A 17,778-nucleotide genomic window follows, 5' to 3' on the forward strand; every position below is an offset into this window, starting at 1 on the left:
ATACGAAGTTTCGATATATGAACGAAGCTTCAGGGACGCATCTACTTCGTATATCGAGGTGCATCGTTCGAGAACACGTAGCAGCCTCCCGCACAAAGTATTACAGCAAGAAACGGCACTCTCTTCTGTTCACATTTCTCAACCAGTGGTGGAAATTCCACTTCATCATGGTGGGAGCCGGTCTCCCTATAATATGACCACTGTTGGTTTGCCGAAAAATCGTTTGCATTTTATTGATCCTGGAGGGATAATGTGCCGAGTTGGCACTCAAGCAGGATTTAAACTCACAACCTTCTGATTATACGAGTCAAGCGCTCTAAACACAGCATGACCCACTCATTGAAATTGTCCTCACATTGTTCCTATTTATTTGTCCAGGGTGGATGAGTGTACACGTAGTGTGCAGCAGGGTGGATGAGTCTACGGCTTAGAGCCTAGTCTCACATGGTGTTGGACCAGATGACGCCAAAAGGCGCACAACTCAAAGACAATGCACCTTCAGAGTATGAGAGCTCGGGGTAAGAATTTACACCATTGGAACCTCATTTGCCAGTATAAAATATGAGACAGCATTTAAAATTTTTAAAATGCTGTTGATTCTCTCTTCAGCACACCGGTGGGCTAAAGAAGTCAATTAATTTGTCCTTTGAAAACGTGACACATTTTTTTACTGTTTGGCCGTGTCGGGTGGTGGAGGGTTACGACACATTTATAAATAACGCGATCTGACCCAAAAACCTATATTATGAATAATATTGGTCGCGAAAGCCTACGTGTTAAACATAACTCCTTTGTCAGCGGCTTTGTATTGGCTGGTGGTGATAAATGACAGCTGCATTGTGAACACCCTTCAATGACAAATGTCAAAACTTCGACGGAAAACTTTACGTTTGAATAAAAAAATTCTCCATAACCTGCGTATGCAAACGTTCATGAGACTGTTGGCATTCAAAGAGAGATATTTTTCTGACAGTTGACGCATCGTGCGGCACGGCAGAACGCAGCCCCCCCCACCCCCCGGTGCTGTCCCGGCCCCGCGACTCGACCTGGGAAGCACCTGGCCGAGAGCCACGCGGCGGAACTTCCGCCTCTGCTCCACCCCCACGCGTGGGGGTGTAGACACCGCCACGCGTGGGGGTGTAGACACCGCCACGCGTGGGGGTGTAGACACCGCCACGCGTGGGGGTGTAGACACCGCCACGCGTGGGGGTGTAGACACCGCCACGCGTGGGGGTGTAGACACCGCCACGCGTGGGGGTGTAGACACCGCCACGCGTGGGGGTGTAGACACCGCCACGCGTGGGGGTGTAGACACCGCCACGCGTGGGGGTGTAGACACCGCCACGCGTGGGGGTGTAGACACCCCCACGCGTGGCGGTGTCAGCACCTCGAGCTCGCTGCTCGAGTCAGAGCGCAGAGACTGCGGCAGGAGCGGCGGCGGCGGCACCACCGCGGAGCTGGGCTTGCAGCGAGCGGTACGTGGTGGTTGTTGTTGCTGTTGCTGTGCCGCATTCAGAGCCGTGTCAAACCCACACGGTTTACCAAGTATTCTTGTACAGGGGAAGTTGAGCTTTCAGGTCCATACGGCGTGAAGCCGTTTCAAAACGGGGGGAAAAACGTCTACAGTATTTGTTTTTCTTCCTTGTGATGTCGTTAAGATTTATAAGGGCACGGGGTGACCATTAAGGTTTGAATTGATCTGTAATAATGTAGGCACTGATAAGGGGTTGACAGGTATGGTGGTGGTGGTGCATAGCTATCAACCCACACGGTTTACCCCGTATTCTTGTACTGTACAGGGAATTTGAGCTTTCAGGTCCATGCGGTGTACAGTCGTTTCAATACGGGCACAGAAAACATGTTTGTGTGTCTTTGTGTTTCTCCCTTGTGATGGGTCTTTGTCGGATGAACGTTGAGATTTATAAGGGACACGGGGTGATCAATAAGGTCTAAATTGGTCTGTAACAAGGTAGGGCACTGATAAGGGGTTGACAGGTAATGCAGTATTGTTGTTATTAGTCTCGCTGCTGATACGCGACTGGCGGGAGTGGCCCCCAACAGGTGGCAATCAAAGAGCCGAAAGCCAGGCGGTGGGAAGCGTTAGGAGTGACACTGTTCACTTCTACATCTTCTCTGCCTCACGTTTATTGTTCTCACGATTATTGTCGTCGGGATGACGATGGTCACCATCAGGGTGGTGATGCTGTATCTGCGACCGAGGCTCCCTGACGAGAAGACAGCGTTGGAGCGGCGCCGCTGCAGTGATTAAGCGCAACAGCCATGCCAACTCGCGCCTGAGTTCTATTCCAGCCACTCCACACCAAGCCATCACCACACCAAGACAAATGCGTCTTGGTGTGGTGATGGCTACATCATCTCCCCCTCGAACGCCGTTCATTAGTCTCGTCAAGGCTATACGATGAATCGTTGACTGCGTAGGCATGTTTGTCACGTTTATCTGTAGTATTCGTGTTTATTGTAACTGGGTTTTCTGTCGCTGTTTGTTTCCGTGCAGTGGCTGAGCACAGCCCCAAAAGGCTCAACGTTAAGCGGCCAGCAACACTTATCAACTTTGTAATGGACGAGATAATATACGTTTCTTGAATAGACGCTGTGGTGCAGATGCCTCCATGCCTCGGACACTGGCCATTGATCTGATGTACTCAACCACAGAGTACTGTGCCCCATTTTTTGGCAAAGAGTTACCATGTGTTTCTTGAATTGAGCAAGGATATAAGAACTAAAATATATGTGTAAACATCCCATCAGGTACACGACCTTCTGGGGGTGCTTCATTCAGAATAATTTGTACCATACAGTATCGGCAAACTCTGGACTGATCTCGACCAAGAACTGTGGGTCTTAACCTGGGGTGCACGATGCCTTTTCGGGGGGTGCAAGACGTGGCCAGATTGTTTTTTTAAAGTAAATCGTCAAAACACAAATTAAGCACGGGCACGTGAGTACAACATGTACTTCGTTTCATCAAACCTATGTATTTATTAACATTATACATTTTTTTACGATTGAGAAGCAAAGGGGGGCAAGGCTGTAGTAAAGGTCAAGAACCACTGACCTAGAGATGTCTCATCAGCAGTCAGGCCTGTGTACAAAATACATTTTCTGTGGAGGGACAGATATATGAAGTTGTAGTCTACTTTTTGATATTTGTTATATTCTCCACAACAATGCTTATTATAATTTTGTAATATATAACAATTTTGCTAAAAAGTGATAATCATTCTGTATAACACCAGGTTCAAGCAAGCCTGACTGCAAATGAGACTGTCGAAACCACCAAACATGACAACAGCGTTACAACCAGGGCTGAATTTGTGTTTTGCATACTGTAGTAATATTTGGTTTAGCACGGAACAAAAACAAACGTATTCGATGCAGCAGCCAGATTCGTGATACAGCCGTTCCAGAACAGGTCCGATTACATTTTTGCACCAAGCAGGTGATTTTACTGTGGCTAAGAATAACATTGTTAAATATGATGCGAGAAAATGTGGAATTGCCAGTGTTACGTGATTTTGTCATTGTTTTTTTTTATTATTTGAACGTGATCATGTTTTTGTCATTGCAGTGAGAATGTATTCAAGTCAGTGGTGATAGTTAAGTATCAGCCTGTTGGGTAGCTAAATGTATATTGTAATTTAAATTAGTATGATGCGTAATGTGGACTGTCATTTGCAAGGGAATGGATCGTATGTTCAGTGTAAGATAAGTAATTAATAAAGATAAAAAAAATAATGTTGGAGACCAAGCAGAGCCTTGTGGAATGCCAGTTTTCTGTGAAGTTTTAGGATTGACTACCATAAACCACCGCATGTTATTGATCAATTACAAAGCTAGAAATCCAAACTTTCAGACTTCAGTTGATGCCACAGAGTAGGATGTACATTCGTGCAGGATGCCAGCCAAAAATAATTTTAAAATGTCAGGGACTGATCATAGACCGTTATATTTTTCAACTCTTGAGCCCCAAAAATGAGTTACATATGCTAATGGGTCATCTGCAAATTCATCCTTAATGGAACCTATACTGATGGTCAATGATAAATAATGACACCAAGTGATAGAGGAGATTTAACATCGTAATGGAGCGAAGGTGAGAGGACAATGTGCATACAAAATGAATGATCCAAATTGGGGATTGGCAGGAGCCGCTCAACTTGTCAAGTCGGTACAGTGTGGGCACTATTGAGTAGAGCTTGAAAAGCCTCTCACGAACTGGTGCAAGTTCTGGAGCACACATTGTTAAGCACAATGTCTGGTATACCACAATGGGACCACAAGTTTTGGTGGCAACCAGTCAAACCGGTTGGTTTTCTGGTATAGCTTGGGTGAATTGAAACCCGGTTTTACCAGTTATGAATTGTGTGATATCACGTTGGCAGTAGTGCACAAGCACAACTCAACACATTCATAAATAACACTGCCTTAAATGGAAAACAAAATATTAAGCGGCGTTACTGACGAAGTGTTGCATTTTTTGTTATCAGTTATGATTCAATTGGTCTTGTCAGTTTTCTTTCTGGTTAAACATTTGCCAAAATGGTTCAAATTTGTATGTCACGCAATACAGTGTTAGAAAAACGTTGTCTGGCTGGTTGATCTGGGTGGATTCCTGTCCGGCTGGGTGTCGAGTTCCCAAGTGCACGTGCGTGGTGTGACGTCACCACGCATGATCGGTGAATGCTACATCATTATATTTCTCACAAAACCGCGATAGCAAAACCACTGGGATGGATGTGTTTGGTGTACAGTACGAGAACGCAAGAGAAAGGTGGATAGAGACAGGGCTCTATATAAGAATACAAGTTTTGCTGGCTTGGAGAGACGGACAGGCAGTCGCGTACAAGGGATGTGCGATTTCCTATCTTTCTTAAAATTAACTTACTTTGCAGGATACATTGGAAGTCTTATGTTTTTACTATTAATAAACGACTTCCACGACTATTCTTGTCAGGGTGCTTCTTTTATTAAATGTAGTACTGCACAGCTCCGCTCCTTCCGTCTCCGGATAATTTCCTTTCTCAGGGCAGAGCCAGGCCGCGCTGAGTAGGATAAAAGCAGCGGAGAGCGAGCGCTCTGGGCTGCCAGTTCTGGGAGTGGACTCGTCTTGTCGCTGTTGTCTTTGCCACCTTCGTGGCTGCCGCCTTCACTCGATAATTGTGGGGCCGGATAGTTGTTGGCTGTCTCGGTCGACACCGTCAGTGTAACGCGGTTAGGGTTGTGTCTAGGCTGGGCTGTACGACATCGAGAAGGAACGAGGTGAACCTGTTGAACCTAAAGATTGTTAATATAGAAGGTGCGTCCTGCAACTACCTCGTCTCCGACTTGTGCTACACTACACATGTATAGATATGTGTTTTAGAAAACTTGAAACGTTGTATGTGTTTCCTGTATTTCATCTCAGTTTAGTTGTTGGAAATCAGCCCAGGGTGAATCTGCTTAAAAAATAAGCTGGTAGACGCTGTGGTGCAGATGCCTTCATGCCTCGGACACTGGCCATTGACCTGATGTACTCAACCACAGAGTACGGTGCCCCATTTTTTGGCAAAGAGTTACCATGCGTTTCTTGAATTGAGCAAGGTTATAAGAAGTAAAATATATTTTTAAACATCCCATCAGCCACACGACCTTTTGGGGGTGCTTAATTTCAGAAGAAACTGTTCAGTACACTACAAGCAAACTGGCGTGATTTTGATATACAGTGTCTCATCAGCAGTCAGGATTGTGGCTGATGGGATGTGTAAACATATATTTTTTTCTGTGGCAGGACTGATGTATGAAGTTGTAGTCTGCTTATTTATCTTTGTTATATTCTCCATGACAATGTGAATGATAATTTTATAATGTATTATAATTTTGCGAAAAAAAATGATGATCATTCTGTATAGCACCAACATTGGTTCAAGCAAGCCTGATTGCTGTTGAGACTGTCGAAACCGGTACAGAGTTTGCTTGTCCTGAATCAGTGCTGCTGAAATTATGTTTTTTTTTGTGTGAATGCAGATGTAGGAAGGGGACATTGTGTAACATGTTGATATAAAACTTTGTGGAGAAACCAATATATGATGATAAATTGCCTGTTTATCTATTTTATGAAGGAGACGTGTTCTCATATTTATTTTATTATATTTTCCACAATGACGTCAATGAGGATTATGTATTTTGACTACTTTAAATTTTATCAGATATGGCGATATAGGAACTGGGTGCTCCACCACACATACGATAACAGCGTAACAACCTGGGCTGAATTGTGTTTTGTGTAGTCATTTTCAGCACTGAAAAAAACCCGTATTTGATGCCTCTGTGAAATAAGTACATATGTCTCTTGCTTTACTGCTCTCTGCCAATCTTTTGCGACGTTTTATTTTACCCACACTAGCTATCTTTGGCCTTTTGCAGTCTATGTGTTTTGAAGTATCTCTTATGATTTTGCATATTCCTGTCCTTGTTTGGTCTTTTAATCGTATGATTGTTTTGTTCTTGTGATATATTTGTCAAATTGAATAATGGTTTCCTTAAAGGCATTCTCTGAATTGCTGAAGGCAGAATAGATTTTGTTCGATGACATATTGTACCTTATAATGCAATTGATTGACACCCTTGCAACATTCCACGTGTTTTGTTCTGTTGCTCTTCATGATTATTTTGCTTTTATTCACCCAATGCATAGTGGTCTGAATTTATGTACTGTAGTGAGTTCTGGATCATCAATCAACATGACTGCTTTAAGTTTAATTTGAGCAAGTACAGTGAGGTTGAAAATGGGTGCTGAACCCCAGATATGACACCTGTATTCCAACTTTGGGCAAATTTGTGCATATGTTCGTTTGGAGTTAAAGACGGCTTTGGCACAGAAAATAAAACCAATATTCTCCTATGTCTCCTTAACCAAATTAGCAACATAGCCATTGCATAGTTATGCATTATCATAAATTAGTTAAATGTTAGTATTAAGATATGCAAAATTATAAACATACGAGCTAGATAGTGGCATTCATAATTCTGCAATTCACTCCAGTCACTTGCGTTTTGTTCCAACTACCTGGCGACAGGTCAAAACACTTCATTTTCTGCTCCTTCCCTCACTCTGCGTGACTTAAGAATACATTTCCATACAGTATTCTCTTTCCCTAGATTTTATCAGTGTGTTTGGTGTTTGGTATTCATACTAACTGTGTATTTTGAATCCATGACAAATTTTTGTTCATCTTGATTTAGGTTTTGATATATACCAATCGTTATATTACTTTTTTAGCCGTGGCAGTAGGGCCCATTAGGTAATTTCTCATTAATGCTAGAGTACTTTTATGCTTAGCACAGATCTTATCTGGATGCCATTCGAGTCGGTTTTATTACTCAGGTCAACAAAAAAAAACATTTTTTTCTGGCCTGGACTTTTGCAGCTGTTTTAGACTAATTTCAGGGTGCTGATTCCAAATCTGATATCAGATTTGCTTTATCACATCTTTTATGCTATTGGTATACCCCATTTCCATTGATTTTACCCGAAATTAACTCGTCACTTATGATTGCAAGTTGTTGCGAGTCAGTTGCTGCTTTAGTGTTAAAATATGGTGCTGTATTTTTTGGATAGTGTGTTTATAATATAATTTTATGTAGATATCCACAATTATTTAATATTTTTCTTCTGCAGTTTTTATTGAAAATGCAATATTTGATATCTCAAAAACCTGATGTGATAGACAAAAACTGATGCCAGATTTGGAATCAGCAACCCAAAATTACCTTAAAACCGTTGGAATACCTTATGCCAGAAAAAGTGTGTTGACCAGTGTTATCAATTATAATTGTCTTCATGTGCAGTAGTTTATGTTCATAATCCACTCTGCCACGATCATTTGTTACCTAGTTGCGAACCATTTATCAGCAGTTATCCCATAGTCTATTTGCCTTCTCTATTGCTTAGATCTAGGACAGCCCAGGTTTGGAGTTTAAACTTTTTTAGTTTTCTAGCCAAATTTGCCTGAAAAGGCTAAGCGAGCTCTGTCTACCCCGTTGTGAACTAAAAGTTATTTCCCTTAGCGACCTTACAGGTTCAACCTAGATGTTCGAGCACCTAGTTCCTGTCAGTATTTTCTGTAGGCTGTTTACCAACAAGAGGGCTTGTTTACTCAACATCTTAACACCCACAGTATTGCCAGAAATGGTAAATCATATTTTTATTCCATCACCTTGATACCGGCAAAAAGAGTCCCTTAGATACTGAAATTCTGTTTTCATCTCACAGAGGCTAGCTGATGGTGTACGAAGTACTAGACACATAGACCTGTGGAAATGTATATGCTCGACCAATTTAGCATTCAAAGTTGATAAAGGCTATAAAGTAAACATAACGTTGTCTGAAACCACAAAATACATTTTTAGAAAAGGGATAAATAAAAACACTTGACCCGTTTCAAATTACGGTATGTGATGAAGTCAGTTTTGCTGGAATCAATCCTGGGTAACTTCTAGATGTTATAGATAAGGGTCTTAGCTCGAGGAAAAATTATATAATACCTACAATGTCTCCTTCATATATCTCCACAATGAAAAACAAAAAGTGTGTTTTACAAAACCCATTGTCCTCCACCCAGTTATTCCTGGGAGTGCACAATTCCAGCAGCTTTGATTATATAAATACTGCTAGAATAATGCACTCACATATTTTGTTTAATGGCATTTGATCGAAAATATCATCAATGCAGCTGGAAGTATGCACCCCTGGAATGGGGCCGATGGGTTGTGTAAAAATACTTATTTTTTATGGGTAGGTTGTCATTGCCAAAAAAACATGTAAATTTCCTTGCAGTTTGCATGTCTCTTCGATATTTGGTAGCAGAAGTTTTACCTGAATAAGGAACCAGGGGATGGGTGTTGGTTTCAGTGCTTCAATTATGATAAGAGTGTATCTCGAAAAAATATGACCAATTGCTATTCCAGTGTAATTGCTTTTTCCCTTATTGTATCCACAAAACCTGTTATTTGCAAGGATTGGGGTTTCCAGGATTGTTTAATGTTATCTGAGGATTCTTCAAGATTTGCCCGTAGATGAATGTGGTACCAAAGAAAGTAATTGTGAAGGAGATGTCACAGCCATGGAAAATTCAAACAGCTGTGCCATCTGTCTCATTCCTCAATCACAGCTCCCACAGCTGTTCCACCCCCCTACCTCAACTGAGCTCCATCTGTGTTCCCACAGCTCTGCAAGGAGGGACCGGTTCCTTCATTGACTGTGACTCTGCAAGCTGAGCACGCAGAGCCATGGCTGAAGGTTTGTGCACGATCAAGGACACGGGGTCAGATAAGCCCTGATAGCACCTTAACCACCAGTCACGGGGTCACGGGCTCAGGCTCTTCAACACACATACACTAGCATGTGAACCTACAGCCTGTGTGTTTGGTCCTATAAACAGATATGGCCTGAGTACTCAGCCCTGAGGTATTGCCTCTACACACTGACCTTTACCTTTATGATTGTTTTTACATCCCTATAAACAGTACTAAATTGGCCAAAGAAACGAGATGCACTGCTTGCAGAAGAACAAGACTGTTTCTGGGTTGGATAGAGCACAACGGAAAATATTTGTAACCTCGTAGTACTAAGTTCAACATATGTTGAACACCACAAGAAACGGCCCCACTAGAATTGAATGTGTCCATCTGTTGCAGGTTTTCTGACATCCAGGACCTTTGTCAGTGCTAACATCATGCCTTTCTCACGGATGAGTTTTCACGAATTATAGTAGCACATGAGATATTGGCACTTAGTGCTCCCTAGCCATTGACAATTATGACATGAAGTCAGGACTTTGGGAAATGAGGCGTTAATTTACCATTAGCTTGCATGCCATACACACCCTACTTGGCCACCAATTAGGAACTGTGGATGACAGTAACCCTTGGCACCACCACTATCCTGCTGCTAAGTGGTGGGAAATTAACCAGATATCCTGCCTCATTTAACTTAGTGGACAATGTGTGCGCTAGTACCGTTCAGTTACATAACACTACATTCTACAGATTTTGGAGAAAATGCCAAAAAGGATGAATAAAAGTGAGTGCCCTGGTGAAGTTTAATAAAATCGAGCTGGGAGACAGATAATAGGAAGTAGTGTGTCAGTTTCAAGTTATTTTGTGAAAGAAACTGTTAAAGGTGGTTTTATTTTTTGCTCCCCAGCAGTATTTGTACTTGACTGAGTGTATGCACAGTATCACGGTATATTCAGAACAAAAGCCTGTACGAAACTGCAGTTACAAATGTAGCGGCATCGTTGTGCGCAGTGTGCGATTGCCACTACTTACAGCCTGTAATAACGGCCTCGAGTCAACAGGGGGCAGAAGGGAGGCTAATGGAGATGAGTGAGCCCGTTGGGCCAAGGTAACCCCCAGCGTAGCTCGGGACGGGAGGTGCAGACCCCAGACCCCCCCCCCCCCAAAAGGGGGGCTGCGGGATAACGTCACACTCCAGGCCCCTCTAGACGGTTCCAGAAGGGAGGAGTGGCTAGGGGCGGAGTGAGCCAGGAGCCGGTATAAAAGCCGGACCCCTGAACGGGACCGGCAGTTGTCATCCACTCGAAGATGAAGACACTGCCCTGAAGACAGCCCTGAAGACCTAGGAGCCAGAGTCGGACCCGAGGACCTTGGCTGGGTCAGGTCCGAGCAGCCTGGCTGATAGGACCCGAGGACCTTGGCTGGGTCGGGTCAGATAGCCTCCCTAGAACCCGATAGCGGGAGGACCCTATGGACATTAGCTCCGGATGTATAGGGCACGCCAGTGAGGAGGATATACCTCCCTAGTGTAGTGGGTGGAAGGGGCCGTAACCCTTCGTGTTCTGTATTGTTATTTGTAAAATAAATGTGTTGCCTCCAAGAGAGAAGTCTCCACCTGGTTTGTACCCACTACACAAAACTATATGGGCACACTGCTAATTGTTCATGTTGTGTATTCATAAAAAAATATGAATAATTGATTTGATGATTACATTATGGAATTAATGAGCGATTTATTGAATAAAATCTAATCTATTTTATAAAGCGCCTTTCATATTGAAGTATTTCAAAGGATTGTCTGTAAAAATAAAAACTACACTCACAAGAATAGATAACGTATAAGCGAAATAGAAAGTTGATAATAACAGTATCCATGACTACTCTCGAAATTCCAATAAAATGAAGAACTATGATGAAAGCGAATGAAAATTAGAATTATTACAGTCATCCAATCAGACAGCAACATTGGTTTTTTTATCTTAAGTTATGGGGAAAGCCTGTACAAATAGGTGATATTTAAAACGTAATTTAAAAAGTGAAACTGACTCAGAATCGCTAATGGGTCCAGCAAGGGGATTCCACAATCGCGGATCCTTTCTGCAGAAGGTTTAATCTCCCATAGAACATAGTCTTGTCTTTGGAATGATGAGTAGACCACAATCATCTGATCTAAGTTTCCGTAGTGGTCTATAAAACTAGACAAGGACTGGCGAATTTTTTTTAGGAGCCAGCCCACTAAAAGCCTTAAATGTGAGAAGCAAAATATTTAAGTCGATTCTGTACTATACAGAGAACCAGTGCAGGGATGAAAGACTAGGAGTAATATGGCTATACGATTTAGATCTGGTTGAAACCCGGGCAGCTGAGTTTTGAATATATTGTAATCTATTTAAAACACTTTTTTAAACGTCAGAAAGTAAGGTAGTTACAGTCATCCAAAGGCATGCACCAGCCTGTTGGCATCAGGAAGGGACAGCATAGGTCTTAGTCAAGCTATGTAACTTAAATGAAAAACGAGATTTTGGTAATATTACATATGTGGGCTTCAAATGTCAGACCAGTGTCTAGGATAACAGTCCCGTCTATGGCTATACTAAAACCATACAATTTACGCACTTGATGTGTAGAGCCCAATAACATAATCTATTTTATCGCAATTTAATTTAAGAAAGTTTAGGTTCATCCATGGCTTTGACTTCAGCAAGACAACGTACTCGTACGGAAACTGCTACTTTTGTTTTAGTCATAGTCTTAAGATAAATGTGTGAGTCATAAGCATAAAAGTTAACATTTAAGCCATGACGACGAAAAATTTGGCAAAGTGGTAATATATATAGGCTGAACAACAGATGCCAAAAAAGTCAGCACTGAGAGGAACCCCTGAGGACACGAAACCATGAACAGATGAGCAGTGGCCCATTGAGACAAACTGCTCTGTTGGACAAGTATGACATTAGCTAAGGGAGCAGTACCTGAGATGCTTACAGAAGTCTCAAGACCTTTTAGCAAAATGAAATGATCAACAGTATCAAAATCGGTACTAAGATCCATAAGTACCAAGATGGCGAGTGCACCAAAATCGGCAATAATAAATAAATAATTTCCAACCTTAACAAGTGCTATTTCCGTACTGTGCATCGCTATAAAGCCCGACTGAAATTGCAAAAAAATTAAATTCTGAAAGATTATATTTTATCTGCTGAGCCACTACATTAGTAGTTCTTACCCTGGGGTGCACACACCTCCTGCGGGTGTGAGATGCCCTTTCTGGGGGTGCGAGATATGGGCAGATTTTTTAAAGGTAAATCTTCGAAACACATTTGCAAGGGTACGTAAGTACAAATGCTTTGTTTCATCAAACCTATGTATTAACATGATATTTTCTTTAAGATTGAGAAACAAAGGGGTACAAGGCTGCAGTAAAGGTTAAGAACCACTGAACTACATGCTCAAAAACTTTAGACAAAAAACTTAAACTAGATATGGGTCTATAATTTTGTTAATGGAATAACAGTAGCCAATTGTAAACCACGAGGTACTACTACACGATTCACAAATTATAGACACGACCAGGGGACACATTACATTAAAAACTGAAAACACCAGAGAAGTTGGAATGGGATCTATGGAACAAGTTGTAAGGTTTTACTTTGGAGGCAAGGTCAGAGAAGTGTGATGGGGGTGGCACGGTGAAATCAGTAAAATAAAAACCAGAATAAATCGGGGGGTTGTTTACAAAAATCAAGAAACGCATTACATGTCACAATGGAACCAGGTAAGAATGATTTACAATATAATTTTAACATTTGATCACATGTAGAGAAAAGTGTTCTTTGGTTTCTATCGCCATCCTTAATGAGCATAGAAAAGAATGCATTCCTTGCCGGATTTAATGCGTCTTGATATATATGGATGTTGCTTTCAGATTTATATCTATGCTCAGGCTTTCTCCCAAATGTTTTTAAGAAGTGCAGATTATCAGTTTACCAGGGAGATCGCCGATTGGTGGAGGCAAGATGTGATTTAAGTTCTACCAAAGAGTCAAGATTATTGGAAAGTGTTGAATTATAAAGAAGAACCTTGCTCTCCAAAGAAAGAAACTGAACGTTTGAGGATATGGATGACGAATTGACTCGGCAAACTTAATTGAAATATTTTCAATTCCTATATTTAATGGTACATTTGATTCCATTCAAGTAAAGTGGTAAATAAAGTATAAAAATGGCAAAGTGACCAGATACAGCAACATTGAACAAATTTGAATTTGAAATGGGCAAGACACACATAATAACTAGATCAATGGTGTGACCAAGATTGTGAGTAGGAAAGTTTACAAGTTAGGAGAAACAAACACAATCCAGGAGAACTTAAGATTCCTTCGCAGAGGAACAGTTTGAAGAATCAACGTGAATATTCAAATCACCTAATAGTAACATCCAATTGTAAGTGGGATATAAACATGACAGCAAATCAGAAAATTCTGCTACAAATATGGCATTAGATTTTGGTGGGCAATAAATGTAAACAATGACGAAAGGCACTGTGCACGTTACCTTAAGGGCCAAGCACTCAAAGGATTTAGAAACCGGGGTATGTAATGGGGTGAAATTAAAATCGGGACGATGGATGACAGCAAGGCCGCCACCTCAACCAGATGAACGCGCCTTTTCAGCTATTCTACAATCAGAACCGGCTACTTGAACCAAAGGTCCTGGAGAAGATCAGCATAGAGAGAACATGCGAGGGGCTCATCACTCCCAATTGGCCCAGGAGGTCATGGTTCTCTGATCTATTGGTACTACACCAGGGCGCAGCATAATAAATCCCAGCGAGACCATACCTACACAGCCCGAGCGGAATCTGGTGTCAGGGTTTGCTGAAAAAAATACTAATGGCATTGCAGTTGAGAGCGCAAGGTTTTGCAGTTTAGTGCTGGATACAGACGTCCAGGGCCTGTTGTTGAAATCCATGTGTAGGAGCACATGGCAAGTGTACAATTCGTGCTGGAAGGTGTTCCAAAGATGGTGCAGTGACAGGGAGCTGAACCTTGCTCCCCTGCAAAAAAATACCTGGTGGATGCGTTTAAATCAGGCTTATCAGTGGGGGCCCTAAAAGTGAAGGCCTAAGCTATTTTGGCGCTCCACGAAGAGGTTGGGAGGAGCCCGGTAGGTTCAAACAAGGCTAGTCTCTAGACTTCTGAGGGAAATGAAGCAGAAACGTTCCCATATGCATGCGGGCATTGTATTGTGGGATCTACAGATGGCACCGAATGTATTGTGTCATCTTCTCTTTGAACCATTAACCATGTGCTAGAAGAAACTACTGCCTTTTATAAGAGTACTGGTGGCAATCATCTGGACCAGAAAAGAGAGCAAATGGCAGGCCCTAGTAGATAGTCATCCCTTCACGGTCATTTAAAAGGGAAGGACTGTGTTGAGAATGTAACCCTGTTTCGTGGCGAAGGTGCTCTCTGACTTTCAGACCAACCTGGAGATTGTCCTTCCATCTTTATATCTGCCCTTCCCACTCACCGGCAGAAGCTAGGCTCCATAGGTTGTATCCAGTAAGCACATGGGCCTTTTATTTGGAAAGATCCATAATTGCAGGAGGGTGGAGCAGTTTTTTGTCTTGTGTGATCAGCAGAATAGAGGCTGCACCAAAGTAGAGAGTCGCCTCCATGGTGCCGGACTGGATCTGGGAAGCCTATAAACAGAAGGGTCAGACGTTTGCAGGCAGGTGTAAACCTCATTCGACTAGAGCCATGGCAGTATATTGGGCCATTAGGGCAGAAGTCACTCTGAAGGATATTTGTAAGGCAGTAGTGTAGAGTTGCTAGCCACGACCATCTGGACACTTTGGTGTCCCAGGAAAACAGCTTTAGGAGAGCTGTCCTTTTAGCTCCGGTTGCCTAATAATACCCAATAGGTTGTGGATGTGGAATTGTCATTTTTACTCCCTCTGACTGGGTTCCAGTATGAGTTATAATGTACATAGTTGTAGCGTGTTGGTGACCACTGTATGAATAAACTAGATTTTATTAAGATAATACGTTTTTGCCCTTTTTTCTGGCAATAAAACTGAAACCTTTTAACGAGGAATGATGTCTGCATTAACCACAATACTTGTGGTGAAAATGCAAACAAAAAACACACAATGCATATATTATCAGAGTGTGTTTTTTTGTTTGCATTCTGACCACAAGTATTGTGATTAATGCCGACATGATTCCTAGTAAAAGGTTTCCGTTTTGTTGCCAGAAAAAAGAAGAAAAACTTATTCTTATATTTTGGTACTGGAAAAGGAGGGCTCATGATGTAGATGCTTATCCCGAGCTGTCATTACTTTGATAGTGCATTGTCTTTGAGCTGTACGCCTTTTGGCGTCCTCTGGTCTAGCACCGTTTGAGACGAAAGAAAGCTGTCCCTGGTGTGGACCAATCAGTTTCAAGGACAATGCATATATTATCAGTGTGTTTATTGTTTGCATTCTGACAACAAGTATTAAGGTTAATGCAGACATGATTCCTTGTTAAAAGGTTTCAATCTAGATTTGAATCTAGATTGGAAGTTTTCGGAACTGCAATTTATTTTATTTTATACCTACGTGACTTTACCGAAAGAGCCAAAGAGTCAAAAGGTTTCAGTTTTGTTGCCAGAAAAAAGGGAAAAACGTATTATTATATTTTGGTTCTGGCAAAGGAGGTCTCATGATGTAGATGTTATTACTTACATTAAATCCGGTTTTCACTAACACGCTCCGCGTCCTGCCTGCAATTCCCTCAAAAATTTATTTTATCGAAAAAGAGGGGGGTGGAGGTATCATTTGCATACAGTTGGTACGGATGGGCCAGTTAGTTACGTGGCATTGGCCCATGTTGTATGTTCTTGAAAAATAAATATCAAAAAAAGTTGGGTAATTTCAAAACCGCTTTTGTTACTTGCTGGTGTTAGCCTTTTTATTTGTGACCCCCCCTCCCCCCCTAAATAAATTTCCGATTCTGATAGTCACTGAAGACATGGCCTTGGTGGTCACATGGGTTGGGGGCTCGCTAAATGCAATGCATTCACTGAGTTTGCTAATTACTGGGCACTGGAATGTTGTAATGTATATAATTGGAGCATCTTATCTTATTTCAAATTATTTAGCACCTTAACCAAGGTGCTGAACAAGCAATTCACTCATTTCCAGCAGAAGTATGATGATATGAGTTGAATTGATGAGAAGGATGGTCGTACATGAGTATGTTGATGCGATAATTACATTATGGTGAAAGTGACATTGAGTGGTTAATAAAGAGCAAGGCCGTAATTATAATATATATTGGGGGGGACACATCCCCGGCCCAGGTGATAGCACTGGTACAATCCCCCCCAATATTCAAATATGCTCAAAATGTCCCCCCCAATATATTGCTATAAAAAAAAATGCTATGCTATGTAAATAAAAACAATTTGCTAAACCTTGGCCACAATATCTGGACTTGTCTTCATATAAATCAATACATAGATTTCTGTTTATATGATTGTGGTTATGGTTGTACTTTATCAATCCCTAATCTCTGCAATTACATACAATGAAACAAGAAAAGGTAAAAAAGTAAAAACAGAGCACTGTAATACAATACACTATTAGACATTGTTAAAAAAATCCCATTTGTTAGTGATTTTTAAAAATATTTTAGGCAGGAAATTAGTTTTCAAATTTAGATATTTTTCGGGGTTGGGACCCCCAGACACCCTTGAAGATTTGGTCTCCCCCAATGTTGACTCCATGATGAAGAGTATGATGAAAGTTGGGAAAGGAGATGGTGTTACTGATGGAGAAGGGAAGGGGAAGAGGAGTCTGGTTAAGCGAGGGAAAATAATGTAGGTTTAAGGGAAGAATTGCTAATGAACAGTTAAGCTGATTGACATGTAGGGCAGTTTCAGTAAAAGGGAGCGAGAAGTGAAAAATAATGGGATCGTGATTGGGCACAAGGAGGAGGGGCAACAGAGAGAGACAGCTGGGATTGTCAACGCAAATGGCAAGAAGGAGCATAGAACGTAATGAGGGAAGCAAGATATGTCTGGGCAGACTATGCAGAGATTCGTAAACGAGGGTGAGGAATTTGAAAAGGCAACGATTGTAGACGGGAAGGCAGTGTTGGTGGATGAGGAGAGGTGATGTGTGGGAGTGGTAAGGGAGCTTGAAGATGATCCAGGCAGTGGCATTTGGGAAATGTTGGAGTGGTTCTAATGCATAGGAAGGAAGACCGAGCATGAGGAGGTTGCAATAATCGAGTCGAGTGAAGATGGGGGAGTGAATTAGAAATTGTGTTGTGTGGCCATATTTGATATGAGCGAGCGGACTTTGTGAATGTTGTAGATGTGAAAATGGCAGGAACGGGTAGTGGCAGATATGTGGTCAGATAGAGAGGGAGATGAGTCAAAGATGATGCAAAGAATACGGGCAGACGATAAAGGGGTAAGATAGAAATATGGA

The 17,778-nt window shown here is 41.8% G+C and overlaps 1 protein-coding gene across 4 annotated transcripts in view; it reads left to right on the forward strand.

Annotated features, from left to right (window-relative positions):
- The first annotated feature begins 1,359 nt into the window (after nt 1-1,359).
- The window catches only part of LOC133359160 (uncharacterized), a 195,292-nt gene continuing 178,873 nt past the window's right edge, over nt 1,360-17,778 (forward strand). For all 4 annotated transcript variants that reach the window (XR_009757154.1, XM_061577563.1, XM_061577564.1 and 1 more), the window contains exons 1-2: nt 1,360-1,475; nt 9,227-9,298. Coding sequence is in view for 3 of the 4 variants with exons in the window: in XM_061577563.1 (XP_061433547.1) it covers nt 9,289-9,298 (10 nt within the window). In the remaining variant the exon portion in view is untranslated. The remainder of the gene's footprint in view (nt 1,476-9,226; nt 9,299-17,778) is intronic.

This window comes from Lethenteron reissneri, chromosome 64 (genome assembly GCF_015708825.2).
Source record: "Lethenteron reissneri isolate LAM-NWPU_2019-01 chromosome 64, ASM1570882v1, whole genome shotgun sequence".
Taxonomy (NCBI): Eukaryota; Metazoa; Chordata; class Hyperoartia; order Petromyzontiformes; family Petromyzontidae; genus Lethenteron; species Lethenteron reissneri.